Here is a 13,884-nt window from a genome sequence, read left to right on the forward strand (position 1 = left end):
CAGGGACATCGCCAAGAACGCACTGCTCCGCTGGCGGGTGTTCCTCTACTGGACGCTCCTGGGCCTGTTCGATGCCCTCGTGTTTTTCTTTGGTGCTTATTTCATGTTTGAGAACACGGTCGTGACCAGCAGTGGACAGGTCAGTGCTGCACTCAGGTGTCTGAGGACTAGCCCCTGCCCCAGGTTATCATGCTGTGACAACCGTGGTTCAACAGGCCCCAGGTCCTGCGGGTGGGTCACACACACCTGTGTCCAGCAGGTGTGTCCAGGGGCAGGTGGCGGCAGGGCAGGCCTCCGGGGTCACCAGGTGTGCTGCATGACCTTCTTTCCGTGGCCAGCAGCAGGCCCAGTGTGCCCCTGTTGCATTTGGGCTTCGTTCCCGGGGACGGGAGAGGCTGGTGTGGTGTGCCCACGCGGGCCGGCCTGCGGTAGGCAGGGCACATCCTGGGGTGCTCAGCGCTGGCGTGCTCCCTGGGGTCTGTTTTATTTGTATCTTGCTTTTTTCTCTCTGCTCCTCGCCTTCTCCACCCCCAGATAGTGACCACCAACACACACATGGTAAGAGCCGTGGTTTGTCCTCCGTCTGTGTGTTCTGGAGTGCACCAAATAAAATATTTCTCGAAAATATTTTCACCTGTGACCTCTACTGTGTGCTTTGTGGGTAGAAATGCTGTTAGCTGCTCCTGCCCTCTGCTGGCCGGAGCCTGTGTGCATTCTGGCGTCTCGCTCCCCTCTCCCGGGTCTGTGTCAGGTTCCACGGGTCTGAACCCCCTTCTGGTAACGGTGGGCAGTCAGCAGGGATGGGAGGCCTGAGGGCACGTTTCAGCTGGCCATGCAGACCCCAGCGTGTTACAGCCTGGGCCCAGCCTGGCACCCTGGGGGTCACAGCCTGGCACCACATGGGTCATAGCCCTGGGGCCAGCCTGGCACCCTGGGGTCACAGCCCTGGGCCCAGCGTGGTCCCCCCAGGGTTCCAGTGCGGGGCTGGCTGTTCACATAAGCACTGCTGTGGGTGATGGGCAGGGTCCTGGCACCCTGAGGTCAGCGTCCCAACAGCAGGCTTTTTGTTTCTCGTCCCCGGCATCGTCTTCTCCCCCGGTAGCCTCCCCATGTCCACCCCCAGCCTGTTGGGTGGGGCCCAGAAGTCCTGCTGCGTGTCCCAGGAATCTGTTGCTCCTTCGTTTATTTTCTTGTCACCCAAAGGTGCTCTGTCTTTGCCTGTGACTCCTCTTCCGTTAGGTTGATCTGGAAGTGCTGGGCACTCTGCTGCTCTGCAAGCTGTACGTTTCCTGGACTTGATCTTGGCCCGGGTTTGTGGACCGAGTGGTCCTGCCTGTCCCCAGGTTGTCACCGTAGCTGCAAGAGCCCTGTCACTTCTTCCATCTCCTGTGCCTTTTCCCCGGGTCAGGCCTTCATAGCCCCTTGGTGTGTCTTGGACGTGCAGGTTCACATCCTGGGCCTCCATCTCGTGACGGTGGCGTGTAAGTGGCGTGGTGGTGGCATGTATGTGGCAAGGCCACCATCGCCGGCTCTCCTTCCTGTCTGGCCTCCACCTCGTGCTGACTGCAGCCCGTTCTCTTGGAGGTTCCTAGTGTGGAGCTTGAGGAGACCAGTGGTGGGACAGGGCCCAGGCAGGGGGCAGGTGGTGGCATAGGCGGGCTCCACACCAGAGTGTGTCCAGCCATGTGGCTCTGTGTGTGTCCCTCGGGTCAGGGAAGGACACGCTGCTCTCCCTGGAAAGGCAGGCGTGCTGCTGCTCAGACTTTCCCGGCAGATGCCCCTCAGGGTCCCCTTGTCTTCTCCAGCCACTGCCGCAGGTGTCTCCAGCCAGGCTGTGCGACCTCCAGCCAGGGGAGCAGGGGCACCTGTGTTCCCTCGGTGGGACCCCACGTCCCACCCCTTGTCTCCTGCTCCCCTGCAAGGCCCATGTCTCCCAGGAGGAGGTATTCCAGTGATGTGTCTCCACTTGGCACCCCTGCCTGTGGTCACATCTCTAGAACTTGAAGTGGTGACAGAGAGTCCAAGGCGGAGACAGGACAGGGCTACCCAGGCAGCCACCTGTCTCCAGGGACATGGGTCGCCCAGTACGCGTTGCTGGCTGCCACAGCAGAGGCTCAGGTGCCGGTCACGTCTTCTCGCATAGGAACTGGGGAGAGACCTAGGGGCCTTGGCAGCCAGTGCCGAGGGTGCCCAGCCCAAGCTTGGGGGACATGTCCTGCACTGGCTTTGCAGCAGGCTTACACTGGGCCCTGAGGCTCCCACAGTGGGACTGCAGTAGCTGGCCAAGACCCCTGTCAGCCAGCACTGTGACAGGTGACGCAGGGCTGCCCAGGAAGGAGTTCGGGGTCAGGAGGGCCGAGGCCACCCACGCGTGATGTGCCTGCGGACACGCAGCCCCGCCCTGCCCTTGGCTCCAGGAGCCTTCTCCCTGACAGCAGTGGGTCCCCCTTGTTTTGGGGTGTGAGGAGTGACGCGCTGCAGAACTGAGAGCGGCACTGGGCAGGTCCTACGGGCTTGGGTGGAGCCCAGAGGTCCTGCAACTCAGCTCCTGGTGGGGACCCTCAGTCCTGGTCCTGGAACTACAGGTTGGTGATCATGCTCGCCCTCCGTTGGCCTTCCCTGTGGCCCCAGGTGCACCTTGCAGACGAGTCTAGAAGCCCTGTCTCCACGGTCAACGGTATTCCTCCTTGGACGCCACCGTGAATCCTGAGGCTTGGCCTCATTCCTGCTGCGCGCAGGCTCCTGGGCAGATCCCTGGAGCTCAAAGCACGCTGTGCTAGAACTCAGGAGCACCAACAGGATGGCTGAGACGCCACAGTGGGGGCTCAGAAAGTGGGGGCGTGTCTGGGAGTGTATCCCACACACACAGATTGGCCTGCTCCGAAGGCTTTTGAGCAGAGCATCCTGCGAGGATGCTCACCTCAGAGGGGATGGAGAGGCGAAGAGGACCAAGCAGATGCCAGGCGAACACAGGAACCTGGCCAGGGAGGGGCAGGGAGGCCCATGAGTCCCAGGGGCTCTGTCCACTGGGCGGTGGGTGCAGGTGTGCAGTGGTATGCCACAGAAGTGGTGTGGCTGTCGGGTGTATCTGACATTAGCGTAGGTCCTGAGCAGTCAGAACAGGAGCGTCGCTGGGGTTGGATTGTCCCTCTGACAACCTACCAACAAAGGCGGCTGTGTCCTAGGGCCCCTCCGCCTACCAGCCCACGATCCTGGTAGAATCTTGACCATAACCAGGGACAATCAGCAGCTACCATACAGCACCTGTTGAAATCAGATGAGATCCAGAGTACTGGGCACACAGGAGCTCTGTGGCTGCCCCCCTGGTGAGCTGGCCAAGGGCTGTGGGCACAGGAAAGTTGATGGTCAGTGCTTCCCAGGGTTCCTGGCTAAAATCTGTGGCTCAGAATACAGCCATGCCTTGCTGTCTGCCTGTGACAATGGGTGGTGGCTCACGTGTCTGGTGGCCCCGGGGCCAGAGGCCTCAGTCTCCCTAGCCCTGCCACCAGCCGCCCTGTGGGGAGGCATGGCAATGAGGTAGAAGGACGCTGCCTTGTCCCCAGCCTAGCATGTTCCCCAGGTGTGTGGCTCTGTGTGACGTGGCACCAAGTAGTGGAGGCACACGGGCAGGGTGGAGGAACAGGGAGTCCCTCTCGCACTGTGAGCTCACCCCGGGCCCAAGCAGTCGCTCAGTAAACCAGCAGCCACTGCTCCCGACACCGTCGACCAGGTGCTGCCGAGCTGCCGCTGGCCCTGGGGCTGAGGACCACTGCCAGACAGTGCCTTGGGGACAGGGCAATTGAGAACACATGCCCTACATGTGCAGGACCCGGGTGCAGGCCCAGCTCCAGGAGAGCCATGAAGGCTGGCCAGGAGGCCTGTGTGCCAGGCACGCAGGGCTCCCTCTTCCTCCCTGGGCCCCTGTCTGGGCATTCGGCAGTGCCTCTGGCTTCTGCCCTCCAGAGGACCTCCCGGCACAGCTGAGGAGCTCTGCAGGTTCAGGCCCGAGTGCTTTTGCTGGCCTGTCTCCTGGCCCGAAGGACGAGGCTGGCTTGACCAGGACACGGAGCCCAGGGTGCAGTGAGCGTCCTGCCTCTGGGGCCCTAGCACTAGCCCGGGTGCCCTGGAGCCCCGCAGTGCCTCCCACCTCACCGTGGTCACAGGAGCGTGCTGGGCGTAGCCCTGGGAGTGCCCATTAGGCTGGGAACTACCACCAGGAAAGCATTAGCATCCAGCCTTCCGCCTCTGAGAAAGCTGTGATTTTACCCTAAAGAGGTGCTAGGAACCTTCTCTGGGAAGCACAGTTCACAGTACCCGACAGGCCCTAGCCGAGGACCCTCACAGTGGCCATTCTTGGAGGCGAGGTTACCCTGCGACTGGACCCTCCCTGGAGGGGTCTCTCTGCTGTCTTGACCCTACTGGGACGCCTGTCTTCTTGTGGTTGGACCCGTGTCTGCACTTCCCACCATCCTCCGAGGCACCAGCTGGAGGACAGCAGCTCTGAACGCATTTGGTCCTCCCGCCTCCTGTACTTACTGGTTGGCGTCTGTGGCCTATGGCTACTGGAGAGGCAGCCCTTGTCCAGCTCTGTCCTGTCTGTCTGTCTGTCCCTTCCTGAGCTGCTGGGACGGTGTGTCCGGCGCCCGTCTGGTTGTTTCCGTTGTTGTTCCTCAGCAGTAGGTGCCTGTGCCGACAGCCTCCCACATCCTGGGCTTACCTCAGACGTGGAGAAGCACACCTGGGCCCTCAGGTCACTGCTGTCTCTGCAGGTGCCCATTTAACCCAACTGTGTGGGCTTCGCTCTCACTGCAGTGCCCAGTGGGGCCAGGCCACAGGCAGCCAGCAGCTCCGCCTGCCAGTCTCCCATCTGTGTGGCACAGCCCCATCGTCTCTGGCGGGTCCTGGGCCCCATGCCGGCTCCTAGGAGCATCGAGCAGAGTGCTCCAGTGGCTTTGGGAGTGAGGGAGACTGTGCAGGAGGTCACTCGGCTGCTTTCCTCATAGATGTTCGGGAACTGGACCTTCGGGACGCTGGTCTTCACAGTGATGGTGTTCACTGTCACGCTGAAGGTGAGTCTTCGCAGAGCCGTGCACCCCTCTGGCTGTGGAGTGGCCTCATGCCCGCAGACTATGAGCTGTGAACCCACTCAGGCTGATCCACCTGCCCAGGGCTGCCCCTGGGTCCCCTTCCCCACCTAGACCCATGAGGCACCATATCCCAACGATCCTGGGCAGCCCAGTCCCTGAACTTGCAGAATTAACAGCAGCAAGCAAGAGAGGCTCCTCTCCAGGGGTGGATCCCATTTAGAAGACTTTCAGAGGGGAGACCCCTGGCCCGCCAGAACCGGCAGCTCAGCATGGGCCAGTTCCCTGCCGTGGAAGCCCAGCTCTTTTGAAGTCAGGTGGTGTCCTGTGAGGAACCTCACACCAGGCCCCGGCCCACCAGGTGGCGTCCTGTGGGGAACCTCACGCCAGGCGGCGGCCTGCCAGTCAGGAGGAGACACAAAGGCAGCACTGGCTGTAGCTCGCCAGCACCAGGGCGTGTCCAGCCGGGCAGCTGCGGTGGTGGCAGGCCGGGACACTGGCCTGCTCTTTCTGTGTTGGGAGTGTGGGGCTTGGTTCAGGTTTTCCTGGAAGCTCACATGGGCCTCAGCCTTGGGTCCTGTGCCGCTTCATTCTGCACAGCTTTCTGCGTAGAGCTCGTGCCGACCACACCATTGCTGACCTCCTTTCTTCCCCCGCAGCTGGCCCTGGACACGCACTACTGGACCTGGATAAATCACTTTGTCATCTGGGGGTCGCTGCTCTTCTACGTCGTCTTCTCCCTGCTCTGGGGAGGAATTATCTGGTAAGAGCTGGTGCACACCGTGTGACCATCACTGCTGGGCCGTCCCTCTGCCTGTCCCTAAGGCTTAAGGCGTAAGTTCCCTTTGATCTGCATTGCTGCGCGAGTTCGTTCAGCCTGCCATGCCCCCAGGTGTCTGGTACATGTTCTGCTGCTGTAACAGAACACCTGAGGCTGAGTGATTTGCCAAGATGGCTGACCTTTGGGCTCCCAGCCCTGGAGGCCGGAAGTCCAGGAGCACAGTGCTGGTGTCTGCTTGGCCCAGCCTCATGACACTGGAGTCATCACAGGGCGAGGCGGGCGAGCATGCCAGCTGGGGCCACCTACCCACCACGTGGGCCCCTTGCTGAGAACGTCCTTCCACCTCCCGCAGGCCCCTGTCACACGCCTTTGATGAGAATGGGGTCGAGTTTCCACATGAGCCTTGGGGACACCTGGAACCCAGAGCCCTGGGATGCAGGGGACACCCCACTGCCATGCTGGGGGAGGGACAGGCAGGACTGGAGGGCAAGTCGAGGCTGTGATAGGCTCTGCAAGGGTAGACCAGTGCTCTGCAGCAAGGCCTTCTGAGCCCTGGAAGGCAGAGCCACCTCCCCTGGAGCTGAGGTCTAACCCAAGCGCAGAGAGCACATGCCACCCGCAGACCACGTCTGCCGACCGCTCCACACAGGGCCTGGGCGGAGCCCCTGCGCATCACATGCTCTGCACACGAGTGACACGGAGCCCGTGAGCCCAGTCTGGGCCAGCTCAGGCAGAGCCACACTGCCTGAAGAAGCAAGTGTCCCCTTCAGCTGAAGTGCAGCGGGAGCAGGTGGTCGTGCTGAACAGAGCCTGGGCCTGGGCAGCCCCATGCCCTGGGCAGCTGGCCTCCAGGAGGCCTGGCCTGGCTGTGAGGCCAGGAGCCTCCTTGCTCTGCATCTGCAGCTCAGGAAGCTGCAGGCTCTGGCTGTCCCCACCCTCCTTCCTGACCTCACAGGCCCCTGGAGACCAGTTGCAGAGGGAGCAGTGATCTCTGGGAGGGTCTCCAGCAGCCCTGCCAGAGCTGGGATCCTGAAGTTCCAGCGAGCCCCCGGGGGAAAGAGGAAGGCTTCCTCCTGAGACTGAGCACCCCTGGCTCGGGGCCAGGGAGCGGTGCTGGGGGCGGAGCACGTGGCGTATGCCCTCTCCTGCCCCTGGGCACTGGTCCCACCAACCCAGCCTTTCCAGCAGCTTCTGCACCCCGTGGGCCTCTCTGTCCCCATCAACCACTGAGCCATGCCTGAGTCGTCCACCTGTTAGCCATGTGCACTGGAGGTGGGCTTTGCCTCTCCCTGTCCTGATCAGGACGCCTGCACCATGGAGGGGACACAGACCAGCTGAAAACAGGGCCCTGGTGGCAGGGCCTGGCCAGTGGACGCTCCATTCCCGCAGCCTGTGCTGCGCCTGCAGACGTCCAGGTCGTCCCATGCTGCGTTGGTGGCAGGACCTCTCGCTGGTCAGAGCCACATCACTCTGTGATGCAGGGCCAGCTGTGTCCAGGCCGAGGGTCACCGTCCCGCTCTGGGTTCTTTTGCCATCCTGAACCTGCACTTTAGGGACTCCTGGTTCCCTTTGGGATGACCTCCTGGGATCCCTCCCTCCACCAGGACACGCGCCGTCCGGGCCCTGCCTCCTGTGTGTGTCCCAGGGTGGACTCAGAGCGGGCAGGCTGGTGCCTCGCCAGGGCTGTTAGCAGCCGGAGCGGGAATTTCCAGAGCAGAGGGCCTCTTCCCAGGGCTTGGAAGTCCTCGGGGGCCTCTGTGTCCCTCCCAGGGGGCTGACCTGCCCTGCCCGTGCCCCTCTCCGCAGGCCATTCCTCAGTTATCAGAGGATGTACTACGTGTTCATCCACATGCTGTCCAGTGGGCCTGCCTGGCTGGGCATCATCCTGCTCATCACCGTCAGTCTCCTCCCTGACGTCCTCAAGAAAGTGCTGTGCAGGCAGCTGTGGCCGACAGCTACGGAAAGGACCCAGGTACGGAGCCCCCTGGCTGGTGCATGGTGCCTGGCTTCAAGACTGGGAAGCGTTAGCGTGAGAGGGGTTCAGAGGTCAGCCCAGATCTTGCCAATCAGTTTGATAATGATGCATGATTTCAAATGTTAAATCAGGAAAAATTCAAGGTGATCCATGTGTAATTTGATGATTAGACCTAAACAATCAGCTAAGAGAAAAAGAGAACAAAGATTAATCAAAAGGCAAATTATCTTCTGTGAATTCACGTGGACTTGAGTCTGACCACTCTGGGTTGAATCACGTCATTTTTGAGGATGGTGAATTTGGCTCAACGTGTTGACTTTATATAAAGGATCGCTGGTGTCCAGGGCTACCTTTTTTCCACATTTCCAAACTGACCGACACAGAACCCTGGGCTCCAGGCACAGGGGCAGGGACTAGCCTCCAACCCCACCCAGAGGAGCCTCAGCACTGGCCTCTGCCGGGCAGTGCCGTCAGGTGGACGGCACCCAAGGCCCTCGCCCCACACCTCTGGGGTCTCACCAGTGAGGGTAGATGGTGACCCTCAGGGGCCCCACTGGGTCACAGTCCCTTGGGAGGTCACTAAAAATACAGATTTTCAAATTACCTCCCTGCAAAGTTCTCACCTCGGTGAGGCAGGCCTGAGACGGGAGCCTCTCAGCTCCCAGTGCTTCTTGGGCCATGGAAGTGCAGGACAGCAGGTGGAGGAGGGCAGAGGCCAGGGCAGCTCCTTGGCCGGGAGAGCAGACCCGGGGTGCACAGAGGCACAGATGGAGAAGTGCATGCCGTGCAGCCCGTGGCTTTCCGCGCCCAGATGCGCCCCTCTCCAGGGGTGCCAGTGGCCCTGTTTGGGATGGGAACTAGGTAACCCTTCCTGGAGCTGCCCAGCCCTGCCCACCCCGGGCCCAGCAGTTGAAGGGGTCCTGGTTGTGAACCTTCCCAGGACTCTGCTGGGTTAACACATTGAGACCAATGCCACCAGCCCAGGCCTCCCTCCTTTATGCCTCCTGCCGCCAAGGGTGAGATCGGTGCTGATGGCCACAACCAGGGGTCTCTGCCAGCAGTGGTGGGCATCCCTGCACACGTCACTGTGGGCCGTGCAGGTCTGTGGCCCATCAGCAAGGACGCAGGGAGGGCCCTTTGGGGCCTGGAGAGGGACTGGGGCACAGCTCAGTGGCATGTGCAGTGCTTCTGTCCCGGGCATCTCAGACACACAGTGACATCCGGCACCTGGCACAGGGCCAGACCCTCCTGCTGTGGAAGGAGAAGCACGGGCAAGGGCGTAGGTGTCCCCGCCAAAGGCTGTCAGCCCTGGAGCCGGCCAGCACTCAGCCAGAGGCCACTGCCCTCCCATGAAAGCCACGCTCGGGTCTGGACAGTGCTGCCCCCAGGCAGACACGTGTCCCTGACGGCCCTAGGCACGGGGACACGTGTGTGCAGCGCCTGGTGGACACGCATGTTCTCGTGAGGGGAACAGCAGGGTGCAGGCCTGACCACAGAGAAAGCAGGCCCCCTTCGTCGGTGTCCGCTGGGCCCCAGCTGAGTCCCTAGTGCCCAGCCCAGTGTTTACAGGAGCATTGCTGTGCCGCCCGGCCCACAGGTGCTGGCGGATGTCGAGGTGCCTGGGTAGATGCCCCTGGGCACAGAGTGGGCAGGCACCCCCCTGCTACTCCAGCCTGCTGAGGGCCTTCCCTGCCCCTCCTCAGTGGGCAGTGCCACTGCTGCTGCTGGCTCCCAGCCCTTGAGGAGCATCTAACTGAAAGCAGCCAGAACCGGCACAGGAGGCATGAGGCTGGGGGGACGGGGCGTCGGCTGGGCCCTGCGGCGGGGTCAGCTGCTGGGTGGTGTGCGGGAAGTGTGTGCTGTGACCGACTCACCACTCTCTTGTATCTCTCCTTCCTGCCTCCCTTTGTCTTCCTGCTTGGCCTACACAACCTCCCTGTCTAAACCTGCTCCCGTGTGTGGGCTCCGGACCGCGGGACGGGCAGGCTAGGAACCAGTGCCTTTCTGTTGAGCAGCCCACCGTCTTTATGCTTTCCCAGACCTCCAGCGGTCTGAGTTTCTGACCAACAGGTGACCTTCTCTACCTTTTGCATGCTTGGGATCATGACTGCAGGACCCGGGGTGAATTTGGTGTCGAGGCCAGCAGCACGCCCGGAAGCATGGTGAACGCTGCCGGGCGTCCCTCCAGCACCACCCGCCGGCCCGCCCTGGGGCCTTACCAGTGCCAGGGGCCTCACTTGTCTGAGACGTGGCTGTCTCAGCGCCAGCCTCCTACACCTCCTCAGACTGTCCCAGCGTGGCCCTGCCCTCCACAGCCCCTGGGGGATGCACCGCGAGACCTCCTCCCTCGCAGGGAAACTGAGGAAGGCGGGTGGAGCGGTTTGCTCAGGGTCCCCAGGTGCTGCAGGGCAGAGCCAGGCTGACGCTGCACGTCTTCATCAAATCCCTCTTCGTCTTCTAAGGCCTCCTGTGCTCTCATGAGCACCAGGGCCCCCAGCAAGGTAGCTTATGTGAATTTCTGGGCCAGCTGCTCTGACCAAGGCCTTGGCGTCCAGAGCTTGGCTGCAAGCTGAGCAGCGTCCAGAGACGGGCCCTTGCTTGTCATTGTCCGCTCAGGTTCCTGCGGGCCGCAGGGACAGCCCGTGGCATTCCCGCTTCACGTCCGCGCTGGCTCAGTACAGCGATCCCACAGCAAGGAAGGATGGTCCGTCTTTTATCATTTTAAACTGTTTTTAACTGAGGAGGTGTTACTTTCCTTAAGGTCAAGTAAATAATGGCAAACAGAATTTTTCTAAGTTGGCACTGTGGGCCTTCGTTAAAACAAATGACATGATGTCTGCTCACAGTTTAGTACCTGAAAGCACCTCAGATGGCGTTATTAGGAACACCATAAGGAGTCACAGGAGGTGATGGTGGAACTAACTACGTCAGGCCAACTCAGACTGGTGTGTCCCAGCTCTCCTCGGGCTGAGTCAGAGCGGAGTTGCTTCAGACGTGCGAGGGCCAGACCCTGGCCAGGCACCCTCGCCTGCCTCAGCCCCCGCCACACACGTTCCCGGCCACAAAGAGGAGCACTCTGTTGCCACGACACCCACTGTCCTGCAAAACTTTGGAGGAACAAACATTCATTCTACTGGCCCTCAGTGAGGGACTCTGCTCAGACAGGTGTCCTCTCACCCTGTCCCTGCGTCCCTGTCCTCTCACCCCATCCCTGTGCAGCGTGCCCGCTGGCAGGAGCCTGCTGCACGTACCCACGAGGCGCTGCCTCTGCACCAGGCCTGTCTACCACGTGTGTCCTTGTGGCTGAGCCTGCATCCCTCTCCTCTTCCTTTGTCCTCTCTTCTCCCCTGGACTTCCTCCAGTTCAGGCCTGCACCCCTGCACTTCAAACCTTGATGTCCTTGACTCAGGATGCCTGCTCCTCCTGACGAGGAGGAGAATCTGCTCAGACCCGGCCCTCAACCTGGCGTGGAGGCCTCTGGCAGGCGTCCATACCAGGACGCCGCGTGACGGGGCAGGTGGCAGCAGCCCTCAGGGCTCCCCAGCCATTCTCTGCAGCAGCCCGCTCTGCGGAGGAGGCAGCAGGGCACGTGGCGGGAACAGGGGACGCAGCGCTAGGTCCTGGCCACCTCGAGTGCCTGTGTGCGTAGGAGCAGGACGCTTGGGACCATCTGCCACGGCCTGTGCGGGCCTCTGTCCTGCTCCACACGACAGCCCTGCAGGCCAGCAGCCCCCCAGCCATCTCTGGCTGCCTGGTGGCGCATGAGAGGCGCACAGAACGTCGCGCCTTCCCCGATGGAGGCCTGGGGACGCAGGGCCGACCGCCGCCCTCCGCCCCACCCCAGTAGGCAGCGGGTCGTGTCTTTCCTCGCCCTTGCAGAAGAGCACGCAGCACAAAGCACCAGGGGATGCCGTGCCGAGCAGCGACAGGCCACTGCTGAAGGACCTCTTACCCCAGCCGCGGCGGCATTAGCTCCACGCTAGGTAACGGTGTGGCCGCTGCCCACTGGGCGTGGCCCGTGTGCTGTGGTTCTCAAACTGTCTGTTCTTCCTCCAAAGTTCTGCTGTGCTGTGCCATTTTTGATAACAGGCTCACAGCACAAAAGGAACCCTGTGTGCAACTGTGCATTTCCTTCCCGGGCCAGTGGCACGTGCCCGAGTGAGCTGACCAGAGAGGGCTTGCACACACATACACACATGTACACACACAACGTGAGTGGCTGACTGTCGGGCCCAGCATTTGCAGACGGGAGCTGGCTCCTGGTCAGTGGTGGAAGCTGCTCTGCTTGAGAGCTGGTCAGGACAGATCCTGTTCTACATCGAAGTGGAGCATTGCACAGTCGCACTGGGTGCAGCCTCAGTGGCTCCCAGCTGACCACATTGTCCAGCAGCTGCATCTGTTAGAGTCTTGGGCTGTAAAGACACCACACTGGCCAGCCCTTTAGACTCAGGGTTCAAGGGTGAGCCTTGTGTTTGCCGTCCAGCAGCCTCCACCTAAAAGTAGCTCCGCAAGGGTGTGTCCCCTTGTGAGGGCAGACCCGTGCCCTTGGCCATCCTGCGGGGTGCAGTTTGTGTCTCGTGGGCCTCAGTGGGCTCTTAGGAAGCAGCTCGGCCACTCCCATCAGGTAACAGCAGGCTGAGGGAGGGCAGGAGGAAGCCGGCCATCATCCCAGGCTTCCACAGGGCTGCACAGGTGAGTCCATCACCCTCTGGGGTCGGGGTGAGCACTTCCAGTGTGAGGGTCTCTGGGGCCTTTGTGCTTCACCACATCACGATGGCCTGGGGAGACGCACAGTGTGTCCTGCAGCCCCCACTTGCTCTCCCTGGGATGCAGGGCAGATCCTGTCAGAACCCAAGCAGGGTGTGTATTTGTTCCAGACCTGGGCAGCTCCCTGGGGGGGCAGTTCCCGGGGGCACGGTGTGCGGTCGGGTCAGCCTGGGCTGCTCGGGGAACGTGGGGCTGACTGTGTGTTGTTCTCTTGGCAGAACGCGCAGCTGCAGGAGACGGTGGCTCAGGACGTGCCCCTCTCGCCTCTCTGCAGCGCCCAGGTGCTCGGAGCCCCAGGTCCCTGGCTGTGGGCAGCTTCCGCCTAGGAAGGCGCGCTGTGCCTGGAGGTTGGGGGAGCGCTGTGTCCCCCCATTGGGCCCTTCTGGCAGCTGCTGTGGTTCCAGCCTGAGGCGTGGGCACTGTGGTCCTGCCGCGGACTGTGCACTATGCACCTCTGCTGGTGGCCGAGGAGGCGGAGCCCTGGCCGCGGCCACTCGCTGGGGCACAGCACACTAGTCATTCACCCCAGGCCCGCAGCCTCGCGCTCCAGCTAGACTGAGAACACAGACCTCACCTGGCCCGTTCTCCACACTGCAGCCACAGACTGGCCCCACCCGGGCCTGCCTGTCACCCCGCCATTGTCTCTGTGCCGTCACCTGAAGAACTGTCCTCTGGTCTGTGCCTCCACGTCCAGCAGCCGTCCAGCTCACTCCCCCCTGCCAGGCGCCCCCCTCCCACCCGCAGAAACCCTGCGCGCTGCAGGCTGGGAAGCACCCTGCCGGACCCGGCGGGCCAAGTGCACCTCCCTGCCCTGGGGTTCCGCTCATCCCGGTCACCGACTACCGTGAGACACAGCATCTCCTGGTCACATCTGAGTCCCTGAGGAGACACTGACCCTGTGTCAGAACTTTGCAGGGATTCCGTGTTCCACTGTCCCGTGGAGGACGTGGTCATGGTGGGGGGCACGTGTGGTGTGAGCGTGGCTTGGCTGCACAGCACACTCACGGGGGTGCCAGTTCACCTTCTTGGGAAGGGTTGGGCTTGAGGCTGCTGGGAAAGGGCGCTGGTCTGGGGCCTGCCAGACGGGGAGAAGCCTGGGGCGGTCAGACCACATCCTTACTGTGGTGGGGTCCTCCTCCAAAGCCTGTCCTGGCCACTTGTGCCATCAGTCCCAGCGGGCAATGCACGGCTCCGCCAGCCTCGCCATGGCTCTCCCAGGCCAGCTCCTGTGTCTTCGTGGTCTCTCCTGTCTTAGCATCCTGGCCAGGGTTTTATTG

General features: G+C 62.1%; 1 protein-coding gene across 8 annotated transcripts in view; it reads left to right on the forward strand.

The window, feature by feature from the left end:
* The window catches only part of ATP11A (ATPase phospholipid transporting 11A), a 112,001-nt gene extending 98,957 nt beyond the window's left edge, over nt 1-13,044 (forward strand). For 3 of the 8 annotated variants that reach the window (XM_079136726.1, XM_079136724.1, XM_079136723.1), the window contains exons 25-29: nt 4-139; nt 5,004-5,069; nt 5,744-5,847; nt 7,672-7,837; nt 12,826-13,044. In XM_079136726.1, the coding sequence (XP_078992852.1) occupies nt 4-139; nt 5,004-5,069; nt 5,744-5,847; nt 7,672-7,837; nt 12,826-12,933 (580 nt within the window). In that variant the 3' untranslated portion in view covers nt 12,934-13,044. Of the gene's footprint in view, nt 1-3; nt 140-534; nt 829-5,003; nt 5,070-5,743; nt 5,848-7,671; nt 7,838-9,825; nt 9,911-11,719; nt 11,824-12,825 lie in introns of those variants that run through there. The other 5 variants (XM_079136729.1, XM_079136727.1, XM_079136728.1 and 2 more) reach the window with 3 other exon arrangements.
* Nucleotides 13,045-13,884: the final 840 nt, after the last annotated feature.

The sequence above is a fragment of the Sciurus vulgaris genome (genome assembly GCF_902686455.1).
Source record: "Sciurus vulgaris genome assembly, chromosome: 4".
Taxonomy (NCBI): Eukaryota; Metazoa; Chordata; class Mammalia; order Rodentia; family Sciuridae; genus Sciurus; species Sciurus vulgaris.